The 22,243-nt window shown below is 43.3% G+C and overlaps 2 protein-coding genes across 4 annotated transcripts in view; one reads left to right on the forward strand and one right to left on the reverse strand.

Annotated features, from left to right (window-relative positions):
- Positions 1–22,243, reverse strand: part of LOC145943035 (uncharacterized) — a 176,885-nt gene that overhangs the window by 82,371 nt on the left and 72,271 nt on the right.
- Positions 1–22,243, forward strand: part of E75 (ecdysone-induced protein 75) — a 92,998-nt gene that overhangs the window by 64,419 nt on the left and 6,336 nt on the right. For 3 of the 4 annotated variants that reach the window (XM_083050231.1, XM_083050232.1, XM_083050233.1), the window contains exons 2-3: positions 13,212–13,300; positions 20,490–20,634. In XM_083050231.1, the coding sequence (XP_082906357.1) occupies positions 13,212–13,300; positions 20,490–20,634 (234 nt within the window). Of the gene's footprint in view, positions 1–12,148; positions 12,907–13,211; positions 13,301–20,489; positions 20,635–22,243 lie in introns of those variants that run through there. The other variant, XM_083050230.1, reaches the window with a different exon arrangement.

A 22,243-nucleotide genomic window follows, 5' to 3' on the forward strand; every position in this document is an offset into this window, starting at 1 on the left:
CTCCGCCTTTCCGCCTTCGTCCTTTCCTCATGGCGTTCTCCGTACATCCCTCGCTAGGGACGTACGGCGTTACTTCGACGTCGAATCAACGCCGCTCTCGTCTCTTCCGGGAACGGCAGAATTCACGCGGTTTATCTTAACGTTATGGTTAGTCCTTAGAAAGAACGGCGGCGAATAAATAAATAAAACGGCAAATGTCGTAAAAATCTCGCGATACGAGATACTTTTAAATCGCTATCAAGCGGAATTGATAATTTTATTTACAAATTATTGATCTGCTATTATCGTCCGTCTAAAACATTATTAGAGAACGCGGGAGAGACCGCTATTTCGTACGCGTATTCACGCGCATGTTTACCACATGACAAGAAAAATTCGGGATGCAGAAGTGGTGGTTTCACGGCGACGTCACGTTTCATCGTCACCAAATTATCAACGTTAACAGCCGATCCGTGTCGTTGGGTCACCAAAGACAACAGCAATCATTTGAGACGAAAATAAGTCTGATATATCATTGCAATGCATTTGCATTGCAATGCACGTCTATAAATGTTTCTTAAACGTTCATTAAATGCCTTCATTTTGCCTTCAACAATATCAGTACGCTGGAAATGTAACTGTGTCATCGCTTAATGACCTAATCTATAACTCTTCAAAAATATATGAAGAGATATCAAGATGTATATGAAGATAAAAATCTAAAAATTCAAGATGTCCAAAAGGTATCTGAGAATTAAAAGAGAATGTATAATATATGTATATGAGTTCAAAAAAATTTAATAATCCAACTAAGGATATAAGAAACTATAATAAGGAACTATAACTAAGCATTTAAAAATCTAAAGGCTCGCTCAGCATCCACTTCATCTCTCTTCTCCCATGATGCGGCCGTAAGAAATCGCAAGGGAGCGTCACGCGGTCGGCACGATTCCTCCCGATTTCCGCGCGAGAAATCCCGAAGAAGCGTCGAGAAGTTCACGGTCAAGCGTCCCTCGCGAAACAGCGTTACCTCGTACACGAAGTAAACGTACGCGTGTGTGCGCAGCGTAATCGAAAAGAGAAGGAGGCAAGGAGAAAAAGAGGGAGAAGGAGAGAAAAAGAAGCGCGAAGAATCGAGAGAGGGAAACGAGCGAGAGGCAAAGAGGAAGCCACGATGGCGAGCTAGTGGGGCTTGCAGTTTGTTGCCCGATGACCGAGTTCATCGCCTCCTTCTCGTTGTCGGTGCCCCGAAATCGAGAATCTTCGACGATCGAGCGAGTCGCGAGACGAGACTCGCTTTTTCATTGAAAGCTGCCGAGGAAGGAAATCGAAAAAGCGACCTATCGCGAAGGCTGCATATGATCTAGAACAATTTTCAAGATATACTACTGCGTCGCGTGCTAATATATGATAAAATATCTATTTTCGCAGCGCAAGGCAGATGTTTGATACGTCTTATTTTCGTGCACTTTTATGGCAAGATATATTAAACGAAATACTCTCGCATTTTTAAATATTAATATACCATATGTACTTCAATATATACCTCACTTTTCGTGCAAAAATAACACAATCGCGAGCGCTATCAATTTTTAACCAGGATATGGATATGGATATATAATATTAATAATATTTCTCTTCTCTGTCTTAATTTCATTTCTATTAATTGACGGTACCAAAAGTAGATCGACCTCTATCTAGAGAACCGTTCCCGGTTCATGCACGTAACAGCGACCGTGTGTCTTACCACCACGCCAGACGTTACATCAACGAAAACAGTGGTCACACCGTATGACGCAAAAGATCATTCATCTAACAAAACTGCGCAGGTATAACTGCCACGTCTGGATTATAGTGGCAACGAACTTTTGACGATGTGGGTCAGAAAAACAGGCATAGCGCGCCAAGCCACTCTTCACTATGAGACGTCCATTTCCGACTGCTACCAGAATTATCGTGCTATTTGTCATACTCGATACTCTCGTAAAATAAATAACTTTTTCTAATCTGAGATGTGACAACTGATTTAACATTTCAATTAAATTTCCATGTGAATATCGGAAATAGAGGAGAAGGGAAGAGAGAAACGTACGTAAATAAATCATCTCCGATAAATTATTTCTTAAAATTTTGACGCGAGCACAAATTCTTACAATCCCATTTTTATATCAACGATTGATTGTTGAGTTATAACAATCACAATTATTACCGCATAAATCATATATTATAAAAAGTTTGTTTCTAACCGCGTGCAAAAAAAAAGAGATATTTCATTTAATGAGAATTCTTTTCAAACGCGATGCATCGCGAGTGCATTTGCCAAAGGTCAACGACCGAACACTCTTGATCGTTCGTATCATTCGCTACTCTCACGCATGCGTGCTTGTAAGACAGAAAGAGATAAAGGAGTAGTGTGCAAAATTTTAGTGGCTACTTGCAATACCGCCGTGCTAATTACGCGACTATCCCCGGCTGTAATTGGAAAAGTTACGGGCTAGAGAAAATACAAATTTTACGGGAAAAAAAACATCGATGCACACGCTAGTAATGTACCGGCAATCCAGGGTCGATGTCCGATGACTCCTACGATCGTTATATCATTCATGCTCTTACGCACGCACGTACCTCTCGGGCGTACGAGCGCGTGGACTTGAGCGTACTTAAGCGTAGAAACGTAGGAGTACTGTTACGCGTCGCGTTCCATACCAACAAAAGACAATGAATTTTCTCGACAGTGTGACGAAAGAGTTATTTGTAACTGAAGAGATCGTATCTCGCCGGACCGCGATGACGTCCACTGTTCTTGAAATCTGATGTTTTCGGTCAGATTTATTTTTCTGAGAAAGAATCTCTCAAATTTTGATATATTTATTAATTCTAAACTCAGTTTTTCCGTGATAAATTCCTACAATATCTCCAGACTTGATATAAATAAACATTTAATTTTGTCTCCTGATTATCGAAAAGTTAATCGATTTTACGACAAAACCGAACCGACATGGACCGTTCGAAGAGTCAGGTGCACCCTCGAACATCTTCGGAAAGCGATTATCTCGGGAGACTGCCTCTTCGTATTCTCAACGGAGAGCCCTTCGCGAGAGAGTTCAAGGACTCGAAGGTGGTAGAGGACGATGAGCGAGGGAAGAGAGGAGGAAAAAAAACGTGCATTCGCGCGACGGCGAGGATACGTAAGGGCAGCTGGGAGCGTTACACCTAGGTAGGGCATTGCACCGGTGCACACGATCTTGTAGAAGTCTTTGCCAGGCGCTCGCGGTGCAACTGCAAAGAATTGCATTCGCGTAGCCGCGTGCAGTGACCCGCCCTACCGTTAGGACGGCCCCGAGGATGCGTTCCCCTCTTCTTCTGCCTCTCCTTCCTTCTTGTTCCTCTTGCGCTCTCTTCTTCTTCCTTTTCTTATTCTTTCTACCCTCTCTCTCTTTCTTTCTCTCTTCCCTGCATTCGCATCTCGCACGTTCCTAGGCACCGGGAAGCAAAAGCGCGTCTATCTAACGAGGCCGAAGGGAGAGGGCGAAGAACAAACCCACCTTCTTCCTTCGCTTTTCTTTTATCCGATTCTAACCGTGCCGCATAAAGCTCGCGCTAAGCGCGAAATGCGATTGACCTCGCGATACCTCGTAACAACACTCGAAAACGGATCATCTAATTCAGAAACGTCTATTAATATCTATTAATTTTCCACGCCAAAGTGACATCGTAGAAAGTTAAAGCGAGATTGATCACATTGCGTGATTTTTCTCTTGTTTGCGCTTTCTCTTTTTAACTCCCCCCGTAATTTTATATAGCGTCAACTTGCTCTGTTAGGAGAGGAAGAAAAAAGATAAAAAAAAAAGATATTTATCGATAAACTATCTCTATTATATTTCGTCTGCACTTTCGCGAAATCGGCAACCGGGGGATAATCTCCTCTCGAAACATCGATAGGCTCTAAGGGTGCACGACGGGCACTCGCCGCTTCGCTCGCTACCCCAGGTTTTGTGTCGAGCGTCGCGACGCCCCGCACAATCCCGACACGTTTCGTTCAGCGTCGACGCAGGTGCTCGTTCGCAGCGAGTCGCGCGGGATGGGATGGGGACGAACGGCGCAAAGAGGTCAGTGACCGTTTTGCGAGCTGGTAGGGGTCGGCGCACTCCCGAGACCATATGTGTGTACGAGTGTACGTGTACATGCGTGCGTACGTGTCGGTGCAAGACGCGCGCGCCGATGCAGTCGCTGCACTCCCACGTCGCTATGCAGTCCCGTAACATTCGCGGAAGCCGCCTGTCTCTCTCTCTCTCTCTCTCTCTCTCTCTACTTCTCCCCCTGGTTCTCTTCACCTCCTATCCAGGTCTCCATCCCGGAGTGAGAAGCTTCGCTCTGTGGATAGACCGATTTTGACTTAGCAACCACACTCGCGGCGCGATACACCCGTGACCGACCTTCCCCTACCTTCCTATACCCAATTGTACTGCACCGCCGAGGTGGAGGACCTCAATTCCTACCGCTCGGCGGAATTTCAAACGAACGGCGCGGCTCCCTATCCGCGGAAAACGCGCATTCCGCCGCCGCGACCGCCGAGGTCATTGAATCCCTGCCGCTATCAAGCTTTTCGGTCGTTCCTCGGGAATGCGTTGCCCGCGAGACGCGGCAGTCACGATTGGTTTCGCTTTCCGGCCCACTTGATGGAAGACCCCGGCGAGAGCCGCCACCGACGGTGAATCGAGAGGCGCGCGACACGGTTCTCTACCCCAATTAAATCCACTATGTACACTGGGAAATCGGCAATTTACGATTATTTCGTAATTTACCGACTATACAATGTCTCTTCGTTGTTAGAGAGTTGATGCAAGAGTAAAACGCGAATAAGAAGAATATGCAGAATTTATTATCTAACAATAGTTTGTCGCTTCTTTACATTATTACGCTACGCGTTGAAATATCGAATGTTACCAAATGTGTTTGACAGTTTGTATGTATCGCTGAAAGGGCTTGAAACGGCCTTTTATCAAACTCGCACATACACGATAGCACCTTATATTGTATATAACTAAAACGTTCTTTCTCACCATTAGAGCCACGGGCTTCCCCTTTCCTGCAACTCGCGTTCGGTGCAACGGATGCAATCAGTGTCCGCACTGTGCATTGCTATATACTCGCATTTTGCGAAACCGGTTCCCATGCCGCGTATTGTCGCAAGGCTGACAATGCAGATGCCAGACGATGAGTTAGATCGCCGCGAGATCACGACGACCGGGTGAGACGATGCGAGATTCGAGAACGGCAAGGCCGGTTATGTAAAAGCCCCCATTAATCGTTTCCAGACTATACTCTCTGGGTCAACGCACCGCGAGGACACCGACACGGCATCTATTGTCTTCCTGAAGACCACGCCTCGCTCAGTGCTTCTCGCCATTCTAGGATCGATGACCGCGAAAATTCAGGATATTAAACAATCTTTTCCCTCGTCATTTTTTTCGCGATGTTAAATACTTTAACCTTTGGTACTTGAATCGGCAATTTAATTACAGTTCCGCCGTTGCGCGCCTTTACCTATCACGTATGATTTACTATCGGTTATTTGTCCAGAACTAAATAGACGAACGAATTTTTATAATAATTATCCAATCTAACGCTCTATCATATCCTTTCCCATATAATAAATCATTGAATAAATAAAATATATAATTTTGTTCATTATTTTTGTGTCCGCTGTGCACGTGTGTTTATTAAAATTATATTATTTAAATGAGATATTTATTAATGTCATTCTAATATTTATGCATTTTTTGGCAAAAATATTAAACAAGAAAAAATTAATTATCGATTATGTCACTCTGGTAATCAAGTCCCAGAAACACGGTCTCGTCTTTCTCACAGTCAGCCCAGTTAGCGGCTTAGGAGGCTCGCGCGATCGGCCTCCTCGTTTCTCCTCGTTTTTCGTGATCAATCGAAAAAGAAAAAAGCGGTTTGCCGCGAACGCCCGTTCGTCAATCCGTAAGAGAAGGCGGGACCACAAGTAAAGGTACTCGCTATAATCAACTTGCGTCTCAAAGTAGCAATGCGAAACAGGCCAGCCTGAGGCTAGTGGTACACGTTCCTTGCTCTCCTCAACTCTTTCTCTTTCTATCTTTCTTTCTTTCTGTCTTCCTCTTTGCCAACACTACCTTTTACCTTCACGTTCCACGTCGTTTCCTCGAGAAGGCGTCTTTTTCCTTCCGTTTATCTTGGCTTTGCCAGCACGAATAACGCTTTCGATGATCTTAATAGTTTTAATAGGTGACCTATACTCTCATTAAAGCATAAATAACGCATTTTTAAATTCTCAAAAATGTTAAAAGATACAATGCAACGACCATTGATGTATGTAAAATTCGCAATATCCAAGGATACACACACCTATTCAAGTACAGGATCTAACGGTTCAAGGAGTTCGAGACTTTGTAGATTGAAATACTCTTGATTCTTAGAACACAGCCAGGATAACGCGATATCCCACTTCTTACATTCGCTTAACCCACGCGATCCGATTTATAAGCAGCAATCTATTATAACTCGATCATTTTTCCTTGTCGACAATGTATAATGGCTAAAGGAAATGAGATTTTGAAAATCGAAATCATGATAAACTCCACGATCAGAATGATGAACGTGTAACATTCAATCACGACATTCTATTTCTTCCTTTACACTGAATCGACGGGATTCGCGACTGACAGGACTTTACTGTAACTCGTCCATCTTGGTTCATCAAAGATCTAACGGTTCAAGATGCCGAGGCTTTGGAAATCAAAGCCTTCCTAGGACTCGCAATCAGAATGGCGCACGATATCGCATTTCTTTCTTTAGCACGAACTGCGCGAATCGCACCTAGGCTCGCTCATCTTTACTTCGCCGTTGCAACTGTACTCTATCGCAGACATCTACATTATCTATGTCGCGTCGCTGCGTGCCTTCCTCTCCAGGTTTCTTCCTCCACCAGGTTCCACCCGAACGACGCAAGGCATCTTTCCCGGCATCAATTGCACGCGCGAATCATTTACAGACGCGAGAGAGCGACCATGTGCGTGTACTCGCTCGCGAGCGCAACGAGGTGGTCGAGCGGCCTCCTTGTGTTTCTTTGCAGGTCGCGGCACAAGTCGTCCATCGGTCGACCCAGCACGTGGCGCCAGCAGAGAAATTACTTTTTCCATTTTTCTTTCGCTGCGAGCGAACGAGCAAGCGCAAACAGTATCGCTCGCGCCATTTTCACAACCGACTCCTGTGATTGATGCGACGCAATGCGAGTAGATTCGATAATCGCGCTTTCTTTTCAACTTCTTTTTTAATAGAAATTTTATCAAATTTAGATTCGAAAATTGACCGAGAGATTTACTAGGTATGATAAAGCTGGAGAATAATTTTAATTAGAAAATAGAAATATTGTCTTTTATTTTTATTTTATTTAAAAAAAAATAAAGATTTGAAAATGCAGCGGAATCACGTTCAATCTCGTGAGCGAGAAATTCGACGCGTTCATTCGACGACACATCGTCGTTGACACATATCCCTGAGTCACTGCGCTTCCCCGAGCGAGATATGATCGAGGACACGCGCCGCATTGTAAAGATTACGCCGACGAAATACAACACGCATCTTAATGTCTGTGCAGCGGGTGCACGCGTGATGCAACGCAGCTGCTCCTCCACGCCCACCGATCCTCTTCCGTTCTTTTTTTTTTTGGAACAATCGACCCGTCGACATTCATGCCGAAAAGACACATGTGTTGCGGTTACATAAATTTTATTTCCGAATCAACTTATGTAACTTTGTACTTTTTCTATACTCAGTTTTCAAGTATTATTTTTGCACAAAGATTTAGAATCTTCTCTCTTCCAGTCCGAAAGTTGACCGTATTCCGACATCTATTAATCAATTGTTTTTCCGTGAATTTTTTTGTAATATCAAATTTGTTAAAATTTGTGTAAACTTTTTCAGACATTCTTACACATTCTTACGCATAATAAAAATCGAAACGCGTGCAACACAGAATCGGACATCTCGGATGGAGCATATAAAGTGCAGCGCGCAAAGCGACAAAAGACGGAGCAGTCGCGTGGTATTCTTGTAAATTTGTACATACGTGCACCCGCTCTTACTGCTATTGCTGCGGCTGCTCCAGGTTCAGTGACATCACGCACGCATATGCGTGACGCGCCGTGCGCACCGTTATGCCCATAGCCTGCCCCATAGCGCCCACTGCGGAAGTATCACCATATTACTCAGCGGTACGGCATATACGCGACGACCGGCGTCCGTGCGGATGCACCAGGTCTATGTATTCGCGACTATGCACTCCGTTGCATCGCGATCACGAATCGCGTGAAAGCAGCGTACAGATCAAACAATATTCTTCCCTCGCTTAACAATTAATATTGCGCTGACAAACAAGGTATTCCCCTTTGTCTTTTTCTTGAGAATAATTTAAGAATGCAGATTGATAGGATGTAATTTTTGAATTATAATTAAAAATCTTTCATAGAAATTTGACGAGAGAATCAAGCTTCTCTGAGAGAGATGCGAATAGCATCTATGTAAGACCTTCGACGTTCACATCGTGAGCGTGCAATAATCAGAAGCTAGTAGGAAGCCGAGAATCTTGATGGAGGCAAAGCGACGATGAAGTCGGCGACCGGTCGCTCAGTGCCAAGGACACGGACGGTATAGACAATGCAATCCTCGGCCGCGGAGAAGCAACCTCTAATTACGCGCTTCTGCTTGTTACATTTTTATCCGCGCGCCTCCTCTACATGCATCGCTGCGCGTTACTATTCTCCATTATAGCGAGAGGAAGGAATCGCGAACCATCTTGATACACAATGCAAACGCCGATAATCCTATTTACATAATTGCTAAAACGAATCCATTAAGCTGTACGCGAAGGCGGAAAGTCATGTAATTCAAACGCGAGAACCAGGCAAAGCGAATAAACTCGCACCTATGGCTTTATACGATGTAATTAACATTCATCCAGTCGTAGAATTTATTTATTATTCGAATTAATCTTTTTTTTTTTATGCGAAGATCATCGACCACATCGTCACAATAGCAAATAATCATTCTCATATATATCTCGAAGAAACTATACGCTATATTTTTTCAACACTATAAAATATGTTAGTTGAAGATGAACTATTGTTTTCCTTCAAATTTACTTCACGTCCGAGAATGTAATATTCTCTGACACGGCGTTAAAGAAAAAAAGAATGTAATAACAACACGCGTGATAGCTTTACAGTGCGATCGATTAAAAATAGATGCGAGGGTCATGGTGTATTCATTGCATATAAATGTGCGTGGCTGCAGGTCACTACCCGATTTCAAGGAAACGCCATCGTCTGACCTCCGTCGTCGCGGCCATTACATTCGAGGTCTGTCCGAGTTCGTAGCCGAGTAAGAGAGCGTGAAGAAATGTTTCAGCGAAATACACGTGTAAATCTATCTCACAGAGAGACGATTTATTTTGCTCAATAAGCATCAGTTAACCAAAGAATGACTCCTTTTAAAAAATACTGGATAATGTATCTCAGCGATTTGTGAAAAGCGCAATAGAATGAAGAGATATCCAGTTACATTTTTATTTTTGATTTATACAATCCGTGGTATAATATGAATAAAATAATAAAAACCTAAATATAAATAATGCAAATAACGTAATGAATAAAATACGCAAATATTTGTCTTATATTATAATTTACTATTACGGATTATTTTCTATTAATGAAAGAGAAATTGACATAGAGGATGGGGGGCTATGAAACCTACGCATAATTCAATATCCTTAAATTTTCACATTCGATTCACAGCTATATAGATTCTTTAAACCGGCAGGAAGTACATTCAAGAACTTTCCATGGGAGAATATTTTAGAGTCTCGGAAACACGATATTTTTGTGAAAAAGCGAGAAAACCGAGCGATCACCTCAAAAATCGAGAATTCGATAATACAGAGAATCGTATAACCCTTCTCTCTACGCTGTCCTTTTGAACCTTATTGCCAACCTTGCTATTGTCCACCGTACAATGTGTTTTTGTAAAGAAAATTTTTATTTATTTTATTTTGTTCTACGTATTTATTGTCTCGTAAACATATTTAACTTTCTTTGATGTGTACAGTTAGGCAGAATGTGTACAGTTAGAGTTAAGAATGTTGTAAAAATTGATATGAAGCGTGTCGACAGTGGGAGTCGACACATTTTTATCATTGATACACTTTGTTTTGTGACGATTTTACAACAATACAATTATGATCATTGATCTGATTCTTCTTTTTTCTCTAAATTTTTCTCTTGTACATCGATAATTAATCAAGCATCATAGATAACTAAACAGCAGATATTTGTAAAAAAATTGACAATTTATAATCAGTTTTGTAGGAATAATAATTTAGTTTAAGATCTGATTATCGCAATATTTAATTTTCTTATAAGTAAAACTCTTTTAGTTATATATCCTGCTTATTTCAATATTTAAACGAAACTTTTCCATTCTTATTGCATGGTTGAAAGAGAATCAATAATTAGTGGGTTTGATATCCGGTTCAGTTTTATCAGCAGTAATTCGATGCGACGTAAGAAAACCGATAAACAGGCGGGAGAATGCGATCGGGACATCGAGTGTATTTAGGTGTATGTTAGAATACCGACACCAACTTGATCTTTTAATCTGATTCAGCGAGTATGTCGAATTGTCATCACATTTTTCGTGCAAACATATACGTGACGCTCAGTTTTTCGTTCATAAATATGAATCTCTTGATGACAAATTTTAAAATCAGATTAAATTATTACGACTGACTTATCAAAAATTATTACGAATAATACTTTCACTTGGGTTACAATAAATATTATGATATTCTTAAATCTTCACACAAAAATTAAAATTAAAAAATTAGTAAGACTCTCATGTGAAATACAAATTTAAATTTTATCTAGTTACAATAAGAGCCAGACGCTATACAATAATAACAGTATATAGTAATAGAACGTCACACACACAGTTTCAAGAAAAAATAATTTTTCATTGAAAATGTAGACGAGAAAAATATCAGGGCAAAGTTCTGAATTGAATTTTTTCCTGCTTCTTTGGAGGAGGTTAAAGGGAAAAAATGTTTATTAAAATAAAAATCTTAAATTAAAATGTATTTAAATATTTGGTATCGCACGAAAAAAATTGTGTCCAACTAATCAGTTTCAATGAAAAATTATTTTCCTTGAAACTGACACACTATTACCATCCGCGTTTGACTCTTATTAGACCCGATGAAATTTAAATTTGTGTTTTGCATTGAGAATCTTATTAATTTCTTTCTTCACTCCGGCTAAAAATAGCATTATTATTAAATATATATATATGTATATGCAAAATGAGAAGCGTTGGGTCTGAATAGGGGTCAATAAGAGAAAGGGGAGTTATTAAAATTTGTGCTCTGTGCACAACTCTAATCAGTTTCAATAAAAAATTAAAGTTTTTCGCAAGATTAGGAAATTACGAGGAAATAAAGCAGGGCATATGCCGCAAGGAAAAAAAGAAGGAAGGAAAAAAGAGCAAAGGGGAAGAACGCTTGCGATATAGAGACATAAGGAAAGAGCGAGTAAGCGAAAAGAGAGGAGCAAGTGTGGGAATAGAAAGAAAGAGAGGTAAGAGACAAGGATATGGCGAAAGGAAGAAAGAGAGATAGAGATAGAGAGAAAGAGAGGGTGAGAGAGGGAGAGAGAAGCAATGCGACAATCACTACGCTCGCGGTTAGCTCGAGCGAGAGGGCGCATGGCCTTGGCCGCTGCTGCGAGGTAATTCAGTCAAGGTTTCGGCCGATGAACTTCCTCCAACGGGAGGAAGGAGACCCTGCCGGCTGGTCGCGGTAGATACAGTGGGGAAGATGTCGGACCAATCGCGCGACTACAGGGCCTGTCGAGCCGACGACGGATTGGTCGGGCCCGTCGTGATCGCGACGGCAGAGCTCCGGGGGCCCGCAGCGACTTGTCAGTGACCTCCAGCATTGAAAATACGATGAACTCTCTCGGGGGGCCCTGTAAGAGAGCGTACGGAGCAATGTGTTGTGTGTCCTCTACTACATACTAGGTAGCCAGGGCGTAGACATTGTAGATGGTCGAGGCTGCCTGCGATAGCCTGGCAAGCGAGCAGGCACATCAATCCCTCCCCACCTTCGAGTTGGTCAGAGTTGCCGAGTAAGGGCTGCACGGCCCCCAGGTAACCAATACTCGGCAGCGCCGAACACGAGTCAGACCAACGCGAACCTCCCTCGAGCAAAGACTTACTTTCACTCTCTCTTCAGGTTACCATCCGCTCGCGTTCGGCTACTATCCTTCGCTACGTCGCGTTTGCCGGCGAGCATCACTATAACACCTGGCTGTAACTTTTGCACGCTCGCAGATCGTACCGATCCTTCGTACGCCTCGGAGCGGAGTTCTCTCGAGCGCAAGTTGACGCGCACGCGAATCGATATTCATTAGTGATCGATCAGTGAGCTTGGTGACAGTGAGAGCGAGATGGGAACCTAGTGGACCGATATATCGATAAATGTGGACCTAATCGTTCTCAGTGAAGTGTCGTGAGCAAACGGATGCAGTTTCCGTCCGGAAAGAGAGAACACTGACAGAGGGTGACAACGACGTTTCCCTCCCCCTCTCCCCATCCCTCATCCCCGACGAAACATGATTCTTATTGCGGACAGTAGCGCGCAGGACACGTTGGCAACGTCTCCCGCATCCGAATCGCACGACTCCCGCGTGTCCAGCGTGCCGCGTGTACCCGCTCAGGGCATGTCTAGTCCGTATCACGTAGTGCAATTAGCGGCTCATCGTCTTAGTCCGAGTATGCCGACAATGGATTCGACAGTCTCCTCGGCCAAGCCGGAACCCGAACTCAACATAGGTACGCGAGATAATTATTATCCGGTATATATCTCTTCTCAACGTCGCGATAAATAATGCAATTTAAGACAAGCGCGTGCGAGCGTAAAAAAAAAGCGGGTGGAACTGCAGGTGAAAGCAGAAAGTTGTAATACAGCGATGCTGTAACACGCCGCACGCGCGCGCGAGAGAGGAGAAAGTGTTCTTCTTTCCCTCCCACCTTTCTCTTGCTTGCCGCATCGCGGCACGTGGAAAGGAAGCCGCGGAAGAGGATATATCGTTGCGACGACCTGCATTAACGGAACGCGCTTCTCTCGTTTGTTTCAGAATTCGATGGGACTACCGTGTTATGCCGGGTCTGCGGTGACAAGGCGTCCGGTTTTCACTATGGAGTTCATTCCTGCGAAGGATGCAAGGTGAGTACCGACGGATCAGTTGTCAGTTACGTTGCGATCTGATTCTGTCAGCGCTATTGTCGAGGCTCGAGGAGGGCTTACGTTACAATATCTAATCGGATTTTTAAATCAAAGATTCCGCTGACGGAATCCGATGTCGCACAAGCGATTACAGTGCGAGCTGTGTTTTCGCGCCGAGCGATTTCGATATGTTTGTCCGGTGTTTTGTTGAGAAAATCGATCTTGCTTTATCCCGTTGTCAGGGCATCAACATTTGGTTCGTAATTGAAAAATACCAAAATTAGGCGGAAGTAAAAGATTTTTTATAAATATAAAATATCAAAAGTAAATTAATTAACTTTAATTAGAGAACCAAATTTGTGTGATCAAATTCATTTCATTAATCTTGTTTAAAAAAATGATTTAAAATTGCTTAAAGAGTCTGTAGACACATCAATAATATCGAAATTGCTAATGAGCGGTACGGCCAGTAGGAATAAACGTGCGTGTGTGAATGTGAACGTGCGTAAAGGCGAGAAACCAAGGCTACATATAGGAACTGTTGACCGAGCACGGATTAACCTTGGTCACGCGGAAATCATAAAAGATTTGAGATGGTCCTTGAGGTTATTTCACGATCCGGTAGTTCCCCCTCATCGGCAAGGAATCTCCACGAAGGTCTTTTTCGATTTACGTATTGCCAGGGTCATTGTGATCATCGACCATCGAAGAGCGAACTTTTTAATCGTAATGATTAGTGCAATCATGATCAAAAACATCAATCATTTCCGCGTAGATTCTCGTCGACATTCACTACGCCTCTGTGTCATTTCTTTTTTCTTTTTTTTTTTTTTGTTAGGGACTGAGACGCCATCACTCTCAGGAAGAGAATGAAAGAACTTAACCATTGCGTAATATATTGCGTAAGAGCGGACCAAAAAAAATGTGATTTTTTTTATCATTATGACTCAGTCAAAGAGATTCAGCAAAAAGGTTCTCACAGCAGGTAGACTTCAAATTCTTCCTAAAGATCCCTTTTTTTGTCAGCAGTTTACCTAACAGCTTAACTAAATCCTAACTAAATGAAAAATGTCCAAGAAGATATTTGAGGCTCGAGATGTTAGAAATGTCATTTAGATCGGAGATTATTGTTACATTTCGTGTTTCAATTATCGGCGATATCGTACGTGTTGAGATAAACAAAAAAATCTTTTTCTTCGTTACATGTTTTCACGTGTTATCTAAATCATGCTTCGATTTTGACATCTTTTGTTTCGATACGCGCGTCTTTCAACACACTCGACCGGAAGTGGGATAGCACTGGCTATCGGCGCGTTTTAGGAAGTGAAGGAACGGCGCCACTACCCACCGCCGAGTTTACCACTTCCATCGACACATGATGGAAAGTAGAGGTGGTTATACTACCAGGTGCTGTGCATCGTTCGCGCTCGCAGATCGACTTAGACCATTCGCGCGGTAACTTCGTATTACCATCTCTCTTCTACTCTCGCGATTCGCGGCTACTTTTACGAATCTTCGTACAAGATATAAGCATCAACATAATACATTTCCTACTCGAATGCAATCGTCATGGATTGTATGTGATATTTGTTATAAAATTATTTATTAATTATTATTTTTATTAAATTTTTATTTCTTACAAATTTATTATTATCGGTAAATGTCTGTAAGAGTTTCTGTCAGAATTACGATATAAATTATTAAAGAAATTAACGCGATTGTATTTTCATTTATTCTTGATTTATATTTATTTTTATTTTGCAAGATTGATTAAGCTCTTCAATAATTATCTATTTGATTATATATATATTGAATCTAATGTTGAGATTAGAATAGGCAGAGAATAATAGTTACATATTCTTTAATCGCAATTCTTTGAGAGTGCGGTAATAAATGAATAATTCATTCGGTTGCTTTTCCTATTGAGATAATCGAACGGAACCGTCAGTAGACATTTTAGTGGAGAACTCGAAAGAAGGGAGCGAAAAGAAAGAGAGTTGAGCCAACCGAAAACCCAGTGATCATCGTTACGACCGCAGGAAAACGAGAGTATCGGAAGGACCTTTCGATTCATGCCGTGGAGCAGGTACTTCTGCTTTCATCGCATTCTATTGTAGGCATGAAAAAAAGAACTAGATCGACCGCATTCCATGTGAAAACACCTGGCCAAGGATTTTTCCGTCCCCTCTATTCGTCCTCCCACTTTTCGTCACAGTTTCCGATGGTTGAAATTCACTGGGAAGACTAATCGGTCGGGCAGAGTCATGGCCCCCGGTTGGTTGACTAGGTCAGTAACTTATGGCCGCAGCGCCGTAAGAGGCGTTAAACCGAACGAGTCTCCACCGAGTGACCTAGCCGCTAGCGGTAGACCGTCTTAAGGTACTGGAAGAGGGGCCGTGTGGAAAGGGAAGAGAACGCGGAAGAGTGTTGGATATCTTTAAGACTAGGTCGCTCGGTCGCATCACTCTTGCACTATTTCGCTCTACCGTCTCATCAGTAGTATGCTACTTTTCTCCTCGCGTCACGCGGATTGCAACACTGAATTATTAATGTCGTTGAAGAAAAAATAAGTTTGTCAATGTAACACACGTAAGAGAGTACGATATTTTTGTACATACAGATTCGAGAATATTTTGAGAATAGACAAAAGTTGACGTATCGAAAAATGAACTGTCAAACGGAATTCAAAAATCCACGTATCTAATATTTTCCATGCTTTAACGTTAAATAAATTATCTAAATAAATGACATTATTATGATATTTCCTTCTTTTCCAATTTAGTATCAAAAATATGTTTGTCAGTTTATTAAAGCATCGTGAAGAAGAATAAAATAGATGCATATTCTTGAATATTTTAAACCAATTCGAGTTAAATCGATTACGGTTCGGAAATAGTCGAACGGTGCTATTATCGCCCTACTCTTGCTGCTATAACGGTACATATAGAGATTTGAAATAAATATGATTTTCACGATATTAATACTGCTTGCTTTGGTAATATTTTAAATTGATAAGTTTTTTCACTTATAAAATATATATATATATAATTTGAAATTGTTAGAAAGATGAAAATGTATTTTTCATGTTGAACGCGAGCTCTCTTCCAATTAAGCAATTTTAATCTAATATTAAAAAGTATTTTCTAAAATTCTCGCTCAATTTTAATAAAGTTATGAAAAAAAAATCGCCATAAGCTGTAATACACTCTCACGTGGTCACAATCTTCTCGAAAAGATTAGAAGGCGTTATTTAAGAGAAAAATAAGATTCTTTAATACAGTGGAGTTCCTCTTTAAATCTCCGCGACGAAACAATCATCGGTGGAGGTGCACGTCGACGCTTTTTCCGGAGGGTTGAAATCAGGCGACCGGTGCATTAACCCTCCGGTCGTCGACCCTCCGAGCCAGTTACGTCACTCTCCCTCCTTCTCCACCTTCTCCTCCCTCATTCCGCTATCCTCTCCGCACACCCCTTCCCACAGGAAAGCCTTCTCCCACTTTCCCCTCCCCTCTCGGATAACCGTCATTTTTGACGTCGTAACGAGTCGCGATCTCATTTTCATTTGATTGCACGAGTATTTCGGTGCTCGCTTGAGGTTACTGACCCCGGTGCATCTACTTTAGAATCGGGTCAGTCGCTTATTATCGTGGTAGGTGTTCGCTCGACATGGTATCTGTCCACCGGAGCGGGAGCTCTTCGAGATAACGCTCTTCCCCGGCGAAATCGGACCGCAATTTTTACACCCGATAAATTCGTCCTGCGAAACATGATACCATCGGCAAAAAGTATAATGGATCATTCTCTCCTTTCCAACATGGGTCACACCGCTTTATTACGTATCGGTGAATCAATGAGCTTCGAAAGTTTGTAATTTATGCGGATGCATCTTAAACGATTCGTAACAATGGCAGGATTGAGAAAATTTGTTAGAAAGAAAATTCCTAATTATTTTATAAACATGATCCGAAGATGAAGATTGATTCGATTTTCGAATAGATCGGTCTAAGTTCAACTGATAAACAATTTAGGTACCGAGAGGATTCGGTAGGCATATCTTTCTAGTATCCAAGACTGATCGAGATTGATATCTAATTTTATAATTAAATAGCTATATCGCTATTATCATTTGCTAATATCAGCAGGGTACAAAACTGCGCACAGAAGCGATCATCTCTGACCTCCGATCGACTTTACCGATATCGATGCCCGGGCAACAGAATAGAACGGCAAATTCTTGGGGTCGTAGGAGAGTGCTAGAGCGAGCTAGCTAGCTCGCGGTTAATGCCCTCGCGGAGCAGAGCAGAGAGTGTCGCGACTGTTGGAGCGGCGCACGCGCGCGCGTTACGTACGTCACCGTTACTCCGTTTCGCGTTCTCCTCTCCCTTCCTCCCCCAGCTGCCTCCTACTTTTACTATGGTACCTCCCGCCCCCACTCTTTCTCTCTCTGTGGCAGCAGATACGCTCACCTTCCCCTACCGTCCCTCAGACACAGATCGCCATCCCTCTTCTCCCCCGACCCTCCATCCGTTGCAGTAGTCGCGCGCTCCGGTCGTTGGCCCCGCGACCACATCGTGTGTATGTCTCACACTCTCTTTACCTATATATGTACTCATATGCAAGCATGCACGCGCTCGTATACAACCCCGTACACCGTCACCGTCGTTCCTGCCAAGCGCTACCGCTGTCGTCGCTGCGCTTCCACGGAACATAAAATTGGAGCTTTAACTTTATCGGTCAACGATGATCCTGCTAAAGTCGCCAGAATGATCGCGCGAGTCCTCCTCCGAAGATTAGAATCGCGATGTCAATTTTTATTCATCATTATTATGTCGTCTACATTTTGGTGTTTGTTATAGAAAATTAGAGAAAACTTCTTTGTACGATCTTTTTTTTTTTAATAAAAATTTAATTACTAATAATGAAGACTTGCAGAAATGAGTTTTCTCATCGCGACGAATGGAGAACGGAGAATAACAGAACTTTCTCAATCCGGCGAAAGTTTCGGCGGATGCGAGCGAGCGAAGCGCGAATACGTCATTTTGTTTGGTTCTCCTCTCAATGGATTTTTCCCGAAACTATTGTCGAATCTAATGATCATTGTTGAAATTGGTAGAACAATGAAAACCATTTCCACCATCGGTATTTATAAATCGAGATTTAAATCAAGTGGAAGATATAAAAAAAATGATATCTCTAGAAATATTTTTAGCAGCTAAAGAATCAACTTTTAGTTTCCCAGCTTTCTTTTTTTCTTGTTGTCGTAAAGATTTTAAGAACAAGACGCGGAACAACTTGAGGTAGCTCGCAAAGGTGGTCGCCCCCTGACCCGTCACGGGTCATGCACGGTTCGAGAGATCGATGCACCGCATTCCCCCACACACCTCCTCCTTCACCCTTCGCTTGTCGGATTCCCGCCGACCGAGAGGTTCAACAGGGGTTGCTGGCCTCGTCCGGGCATCGACGACGGTAGCTCGTGGCCCGATAGCACTTTGCCGTAATTCTGTTTTTTCATAAAAAAGTGAATATCTCGAATCGAAACTTTTCAGACTCGCCGAATGACCCCCTTTAAACGTACAAAAATAATTATTTTATTTCCATCTCGAATGCAATATTTGAAATAGATCTTGCAACAAGTCGATCTCTTAAAATAAATCTTAATCGAAGGAGAGAGAATTTAGATTTTATCATCTCGTTCGAAACAAATCCCGCCGTCTGATTCGAAGGAACGACCGATCGAAATGATCGGAGGCAGCGAGGTCTAGCATCGGCAACACTGACAGTTCGTTGACTTGCATCAAACGCTCGCGCCGATTGACAGCCCGGGCGCGGAGGTGCAACGGTACATCGTTTCAACGATGCTCTGCACGAAGTTGAGGTAGGCGAGGTCGCGCGTCTGACGTCACACACGGCGGAGTTACTCCGGCGACGAGCATCGCCAACTTTTCGTACGCGTACGTGCATACAAGCGCGGCCGTCGACACGACACGTCGACAACCACGGTAACATACATAGAAGAGCCTCACGTAGGGTCCCCCACGCGTTGTCGCGCGTTACGTAATCGTCTCGCGAGGTCGTTGACCGATACACGACGGGAAGTATCTTCGCGCACTAACCTACCCCTTTCCCGATTTTTACTCATTCTCAAATCTCATCTTCCTCGTGGACTTTGCCGCTCATCTCAGTAACGGTTAACGAGATTGAGAGATAAAAAGGACATGGAAAATTATATATATATAGCAAGAGGGAGATTTCTCTATATTCGCGCTTATTTGCAAATGGGTGGATGTTAGAGGGGTATCAACGCGAGGGTAGGAACCGAGAGAGGTGGAGGTAGGGCAGATCGTTCGGAGAGGGTGGCGGATCGTTCGGTGGTGGGTGGGGAGAAGAGAGGGAAGAAACCCGTTAGTAGAGCGCCCGTGAGCCTCTATGGTAGCGCTCGCGGTAGATACGACGAGGAAGACATTATCTAAGGTTCACTCTAGCACGACAGAGAGAGAGAGAGAGAGAGAGAGAAAGAGAGAGCGAAAGAGACTGGGAGAAAGAGAGAACTCAAAGAGGGAGACGGCCGAGGAGCGCCAGTGCGCGCAAGGGGGACTCTCACTTTCACGCGGTGAACTGCGGGTGAACGTCCGGGAATTAGGTCACAGTGTCCCCCACCTCGGCATGCCAGAGGCAATGTGCCGAGGCTCTATGTTCTCTGTGCTAGAAAGAGCCAGTCCACAGCCAAGCTCCGATACAAACGGTCGCTTCTTTCCCCTCCGAAAACTCGCGTTGCACTTTGGTATCGCGCGTCCACCGCGAGCCGAGCATCCGAGAGAAGAGAGACTATGCGCGAGTTTTGGTGAACGCGAAATTATATACGTGAGAAACAGTGACTGTCCAGAGACGATTTGCTCTTTCGTAAAGGATACGCTAAGGATCCCCTTGGCCTAGCGTCATCAGTTTCGAGCCAGAGGATATGTACCGAGTGATATAATCATTTGGTTAACGCGATATATATAAACCATAGACTTTTCGTTATATTCGTTCAGATAGCCGTGCGATTTCTATTTTCCTAAGCCGGAGTGAATTAATGGGGTGCTTGTGCGAATGTGACCTGGCCGCTCCGCGTTCGGGGACCGATTGTTCATCGGGGTCTTCGTCGGACAGCGACGGTCAGATTGACGAGGGTTTTGTTGGTGATTCGCAGGGCTTTTTCCGCCGGAGCATCCAGCAGAAGATTCAATATCGGCCGTGCACCAAGAATCAACAGTGCAGCATCCTCCGGATCAACAGAAATCGCTGCCAATATTGCCGTCTCAAAAAGTGCATCGCCGTCGGCATGAGTCGTGATGGTGAGTCTCTTTTAATATTTCACGCATGAAAATCAATTTTCATTTTATCCCCTTCATTAAGAGATTTAAAATAAATTAATCATTACTAAAGAAACATCGCGACAGTAACGTGAAGGTTTTAGCTTATCTTATAATCATATCAATAATCGTGTAACAAATTTAAAATTATTTTTTTCTCGAATGCATAAAATATTAATTCTAAGAATATTTGTAAGATAAGCAACCTCTCTTTCGAACTCACTATCACACCAGATTAAGTAAAGCGTCGCATTCCCCTCCCCTGTATATTTCTCGCGAAACACGCTTTTCACGAAGAGTTTCTAAAATATAGTTTGCCAGGTCATTGACCGTTTGCGTAACGTCGTTCCCCGCGACACGGCGGAATGTCGCAACGGGCGAAAGTGGCCAGTGCGCCGTTTGAGAAAGCAACGGCGATTATCTCTCGATTGGCGTATAAGCAGATCTTGCTTTCTTTTCTCGACGAATCGATAAAATCCTAACTAACTGTCTTTGTCGAATAATCGCGGTAATGCAGTTGCGCGCGCGATGCTTCGCAGCATCTCCCGCCGGGATCATTGACCTAGGTCGTCGACATGTCGCGCGGGCGCAAATATATATGTATATATATATATATATATATATATATGATGCTATATATATATCATGCAAATTAGAACGCGCTGTTCTTTAAATAGATACGAAACTACGATATTTATCAATTTTAACAGATTAAAATCTGCATACAATATTTTGATAATCATAATAATCATGATTATTCAAGAATATATAATCTATAAATAATTTTAAGATACGAAAATTTTTGTTTATCTCTCGTTCGGAAAATCGATGCGAAAATGCGCCTACCGATATCAATGCGTGATTCGCGGGGTCAATAGACGGCCGCTGCGTTCGTCTGGCGGATGATTCCAAGTCCATAGAAAGAGTACCGCTACTCACACCGCTACGTTCCCCCTTTCTCCCGCTTGACCCTCCCACCATCTTTCACCCTCCTTTCCCACTCTACATGGGTTCTCCGTCCTCGCTCTCTCGTCGTCCTTCTCCTTTCCCCAGCTCGGGCGATCGTCGTCGCTCGCTCAGCTTCTTCGGTCGTGGTCCCCACCGACAGCCGACGGCGATGCCGCGCCGTCGCGTGGCGCTACACTTCATGCGGAGACCTCGCGAACTTTGCTTCATAACTACATTTCCCTTCCCCGAGGTACGTGTTCCTCTCCTTCACATCTCAGTTCTCCCTCCTCCAGCTACCCGCGGATCCACCTGGCCGGTAGGCGCATGCTCCCGTCGCAGGCCCCGTCGTCTGGCCGAGCCGAAGCCGTACGTGACCAACTATGATAGCGCTTCGCGCTTTCCTGCGGAGAACTCGTCGTTATGACCGGGCGCGTTTTATCCTCGGTTACGCCGCGCGAATCTTTACGAATGCGACTTCAAGTACGAGTTCGTACTCCGCGAGATGGATCGAGATGAAGTAAATGTTTTTTTTTTTTTTTTGGGTGCAGAACTTTAACAGACTCCGATTTGAGAGAACAAAGATATACTGAGAGACCGCGTTCTTGAATATTGATTAAGTCACCTTAACTTTCGCGCGGGATAC

This window comes from Prenolepis imparis, unplaced genomic scaffold, assembly GCF_030444845.1.
Source record: "Prenolepis imparis isolate NDT839.2.m4 unplaced genomic scaffold, iyPreImpa1.0 SCAF_11, whole genome shotgun sequence".
Taxonomy (NCBI): Eukaryota; Metazoa; Arthropoda; class Insecta; order Hymenoptera; family Formicidae; genus Prenolepis; species Prenolepis imparis.